The sequence below is a fragment of the Salmo trutta genome, unplaced genomic scaffold, assembly GCF_901001165.1.
Source record: "Salmo trutta unplaced genomic scaffold, fSalTru1.1, whole genome shotgun sequence".
Lineage (NCBI taxonomy): Eukaryota > Metazoa > Chordata > Actinopteri > Salmoniformes > Salmonidae > Salmo > Salmo trutta.
Window position 1 is genome coordinate 71,019 of NW_021822971.1, and position 5,404 is coordinate 76,422.

General features: G+C 40.6%; 1 protein-coding gene across 1 annotated transcript; it reads right to left on the minus strand.

The window, feature by feature from the left end:
• Window positions 1–1,502: 1,502 nt before the first annotated feature.
• On the minus strand, window positions 1,503–2,881 carry LOC115187822 (Fc receptor-like protein 4). Its single transcript, XM_029746865.1, has 3 exons — window positions 2,440–2,881; window positions 1,947–2,209; window positions 1,503–1,723 (listed from the first exon to the last, which is right to left on the minus strand). Exons 1-3 carry the CDS (start codon window positions 2,732–2,734, stop codon window positions 1,703–1,705), a joined length of 579 nt encoding a protein of 192 aa, XP_029602725.1. The 5' UTR covers window positions 2,735–2,881; the 3' UTR covers window positions 1,503–1,702.
• Window positions 2,882–5,404: the final 2,523 nt, after the last annotated feature.

Genomic DNA, 5,404 nt, shown 5'->3' on the forward strand with positions numbered 1-5,404 from the left:
TAATGTAAAAAAAGGTTAGTGAATGTTGTACAACAGACATACCATCCACTGTGATGTTGACAGCATTACTGTACTCTCCTGATCCAGACTCACACCAGTACACTCCACTGCCCTTTTTACGTATGGACCTGATGGTACATGTGGACCCTGCTATTGATCCCCAGTTAGAGCCACACTCTGACTCCACTGCTTTCTCTCTGTATCTCTTCAGTCTCCATCCAGTAGAGTTCCTCTTCTCCTCACAGCTTAGTGAGAGAGACTTTGATGTAAAGTGTTGAGTTCTGTGAGGTCTTATTTTGAGAGACACTGAAGGTTGCGCATCTGAAACAAAGAGTGACAGAGTCAAACGTATACAGTAGTTATATATACACATGAGGGTGACTTAAATATGATTAAATGCAGTTTCAATGCAGTTAGTTACCTCCTGACCAGAGAAACTGAGGTTCACTGTAGAGTGTGTTATAGACTGGCTCTCCTCTCCCAGCTCTACACACATATCCTCCTGTGTGACTAGGACCAGCAGGGATCAGGGTGTGGGAGTCTTCACTAGTCTCATTGCCAGATAGAGGCTCTACAGAGTAGGACCTGTCTGATAGGGAGAGAAACCCAGCTGTGTAGGGAACAGTTCGGTGCCAGAAGAACCTCCAGCCTGTAGATGACTCTTTAACCCCACAGCTCAGAGTAACTGGGTCTCCAGGGTTCAGCCACTGAGGAGACACACTCAGGACAGCTTGGGGTTTATCTGTTATGAAGGAAATGACAGAAATCATATGTTCAGTCTTTAAAATGTTTACCTATTTTGTTACTATGGTATTGTACCTTACCCCAAAATCAAACTATAGTTTTGTTTCATCATTGATTTCACTGTCTGCTATTTGTCCTCATCCTTTCTGTCTTTCTCTTTCAATCCCATAAAAAGACTTACCTAACACGGTCAATTGTATAGCATTACTTGTCTGGGAGTGTTTTAAGCCATTTCTTTTCTGAAGACCTTCACAGGTATATAGACCATTCATTGCAGGACTGATTCTGTACTCAGGCTCTGTTTTGGTGTAGACCGACTTCCCACTGTTATAAAAAGCATACTCAATCTCTTCTCCCCCCTGTATGTCACATCTGAGAGTAACAGTCCCCCCGGAATATCTGGGCCAGTTGGGTTGGAGGGTCAGAACAGCCACAGGTCTCTCTGCACAGACACAACACAGAGAATAAACATTATCACACACCTTAGAATGTAAAATAATGTTGATCAGCATTAATCACAGCATGATCATATAATAAGTTGAAATTTCTGAAAACACAGTATGCATTCTGAACTGTCTATCAGAATACTGACATATACTGACATGGTGTGATGTCCACACACAAGCACAAGCACACACACGCACGCACGCACGCACACACACACACACACACACACACACACACAGTCACACTTACTCACCATTCACAGTGATAGTGACAGGATCACTGATGATATGGATCTGGACTGGATTTCTCCCTGACACCAGTAGAGACCCTGGTCAGACTCAGCAGCTCTACTGAAGGTTGAAGGTGGCTCCTGTTGTAGTGTGTCTGCCAGACAAGGTCACTACTTTCTTAGTGTTGTCTTTGTACCATGTATAGATCCACCCACTGTCAGACCCCACTGAACATGTCAGAGTTACTGTCTCTCCTTTATTTGCAGGGTTTGGATTCACGGTCAGTGAAGTTTCAGGAAGAGCTAAGAAAACAGAGAGCATAACATCAAAACATCTGGATACATGCTTGGTCATTTATAATAATTTAACAGTTGCTGTTAAGTTTTGATTAAAGTTTATTTTATATAGGGTTATGTTGACTCCATTCAGTTAGAATTTACAGTCTATACAGTATATTTAGATTTTCCCTCATTGCTCAAAATTCAGAAAGTTCAGATTTTATTTGAAGATAAATAATGAACTCACCAGTGACACTAATGTAGAGAGATGAGCTGAGATATGATTTTGGGGCCGTTTTGTCCTTGTCCCCTGACACTGGTACTGACCAGCCTGGTCAGAGAGAGAGATGGTGCTGGTTTTACTGGTTTGACTGGAAAGCCGTTCTTTATTTATTAACCAGTGGTACGTCCAGCCTGTGTAGTTTGATATGTCACACTGCAGCTTGACTGCTTGACCGGGATACAGTGTCTCCTGGGTAGTGACCATCTTCACTGAGGCTGTAGGCAGAGCTGTGGAAATAGTTCAAGAAGACAAATACAGGTAGTGCACCAATCAGTTAAAAGTATGATCTTAGTACCGTACAACATTTTTCTTCAATTATTACATGAAATGAGAATAAAATAACAGAAGAATCTGAACTGCAACTAAAATGACAAAATAGAATCCTTAAAATGGGGCCCAATGTCAAGTGGTTATGTGTATGGAGGCACTGATGTGAATGAGAGATAAGATGACCTACCTGTCACTGTCAGACTGACTGCATCACTCGACTTAGAATGCTTCTTCTGATCAATATGTGTACCCAGACACCTGTAGTCACCATTGTCTGAAATATTAACCTCACTGATCTCATATTCATGCTTCCTACTGATTGAGTCTACATCATCCTTGCGCCATGTGTATTCCCAGTCAGTGACTTTTCCCCTCTGTATGTTACATCTGAAAGTGACAGACTCTCCACTGAATATCTGTGAGGATTTGGGGTGTATGGTCAGAACAGCCTTTGCCCTTCCTGCACAACATAAAACCAGCATGAAACAATTTCTTTACACATGTTATTTTGAGACACTCAAAACACAAAATATGTCTATCCAAAAGCAGCTTTAAAAATGTCAAATAAAACATTTGATGAAGCATTAAGAGATGAAGGCTTGATTAAGTGTACAAATATCTACCATCATCTTCAGTGTCCAGAGTAGATGTGTGTACTCAGCACTACAACAAAGAAAGTCACATTGCTCCAATATTAGATAGAAATAAATAACAATACGCCATTTTCATGTTACTGATTACCAAATCAATCCTGTAATTTATTTTAAAGGTACAATCTAAGATTTCTACACACATGTTGGATCTTTCAGTTAATTATAGAAATGTATTCTTGAAGAGTACAACTTTTAATTCCCTCAACTGTCTTATCCCATCATAAACCCAAAAATATGGTAACTTTATGACAATTATTGTAAACAATGTAGATGAATGAATTTCCTTAGCCCCATCCCTCAGCCATATACCACAAAAGTGTCAGGGTGGCCATTTTGTGGGAGTTTGAATTACGGACTGCAGAGTTAAATGGCAGCTAACTTCCCGTGTTCTGCACACAGATAGACCAAAAACACCATTCATTCATCTCAGTTTACTATAACTGTAGTGAAGGAAGTCTCAACCATTTACAATAATCACTTCTTGATTATACAACACATCCAACAAATATTGCATTTTATATTCATATAGCACATTTTGCAACCACTGAGTTAGCACCACTCTTTAGTTCCTGAGTGATGACTGGTTAAATGCCACCACCACACTAACCAGGTCTGCATGGCATCGGCTATACAAGCTCAGGTTCTCACAGTGATGCAACATCAATGTAGGGTAGTCACTTTCTTACTTCATATCTACACCATATTTGCTGCAGTTTCCTTTGAGTGACATTTACTAATAGTTTCTCAATAAGTGCTAAAACACCAAAAACAAAGCTAAAGAATGAAACTGTCTTCATATCGATTAATGTCTTATTCCTTTTTCCCTTAAATTCTTAGTAAATGAGATAATTAGTGTTCATAAACAAACACACTAACTCAGTACTTACATAGTATCAAACAGAGCAAGGTCACTTGTCCCCACAGACAAGTGATTTCTCTACAACTACAGTCCTTCTAACAAACCCCTCTACTTCCTATATGATGACAGTCTGCTTAGATCACACCACATCATGCTTAGATCACACCTCTTCACCACCGTACACAGAAAAGACAGAAATATTCTAGAGAATTGTAAAAATAGATAGATAGTGTAGCCTTCCCTCAAACCTTTGCTCAGTTGTAAGGGGGCAAGCCAAGCCAGCTAACCTCACAATGGAAATGGACATCTCCAGCCACATCTCTCTCACTCTCACTCTCACTCACTCATCACTCACTCTCTCACTCACTCACTCACTCCCTCACTCACTCACCCACACACCACACCCACACACACACCACACACACACACACACACACACACAACACCCACACACACACACACACACACACAACCTCAGATGGCTCTGTTATGAGTAATACGTTAGCTACTGTCTACATAGATATGTTTGTTATTGTGTTGTTTATGGTTGTATTTAAATTTGTCTGTATTTGTGATGTGTATCAGGGCTATTGTTCATGTACTGTATTGTGTGTGTCTTGTGTTGTGTGTATATTGTTTGTGTTTGTCTATTATTATTTTCATAATGTTTTACTTTTTTTCACTTGCTTTTCTTATGTAAATTATTTTTTTTTTATTTATTTTTATGTACATGATTTTTGTTACTTTTTGGGAGTATTTTCTAAAAACTGCATTGTTGGTTAAGGGCTTGTAAGTAAGTGTAGGGACACATGTACAACACTGTGTGAAGAACCAACATGGGGAGAGAAAGGTTACAGGGGAAAGCAGTTACAGACTTCACCTTTAGTTGGTATGCTATGGTAAACATCTGGGGTTTCCTATCGCCCCCTTCAGGGACAGGCCTGTAACTACTCCACATTCTTGTGGATCACATTTTTACATTTTACATTTTAGTATTTAGCAGACGCTCTTATCCAGAGCGACTTACAGTAGTGAATGCATACGTTTCATTTCATACATGTATTTTATTTTTTTCTGTGCTGGCCCCCCGTGGGAATCAACCCACAACCCTGGCATTGCAAACACCATGCTCTACCAACTGACCTACAGGGAATGCCACAATATCGAAACTAATCAATCAATCAATCCAATTTTATTTATAAAGCCCTTTTTACATCAGCAATATCACGCTTTACAGAAACCCAGCCTAAAAAACACCAAACGCAAGCAATGCAGATGTAGAAGCACGGTGGCTTCGAGGGGTGGCCAGTCCTCTTCTGGCTGTGCCGGGTGGAGATTATAAGGTACATGGCCATTAAGGCCAGATTGTTCTTCAAGATGTTCAAATGTTCATAGATTACCAGCAGGGTCAAATGACAGTGGTTGTAGAGGGTGCAACAGGTCTGTACCTCAGAAGTAAATGTCAGTTGGCTTTTCATAGCTGAGCATTTCGAAGTCGAGACAGCAGGTACGGTAGAGAGAGAGTCGAAACAGCAGGTCCAGGACAAGGTAGCACGTCAGGTGAACTGGTCAGTGGTACCATAGCCGGAGGCAGAAAAGGGGAGGGGGGTGATTAGGGGTATGCGCAATGTGCCCAAAAA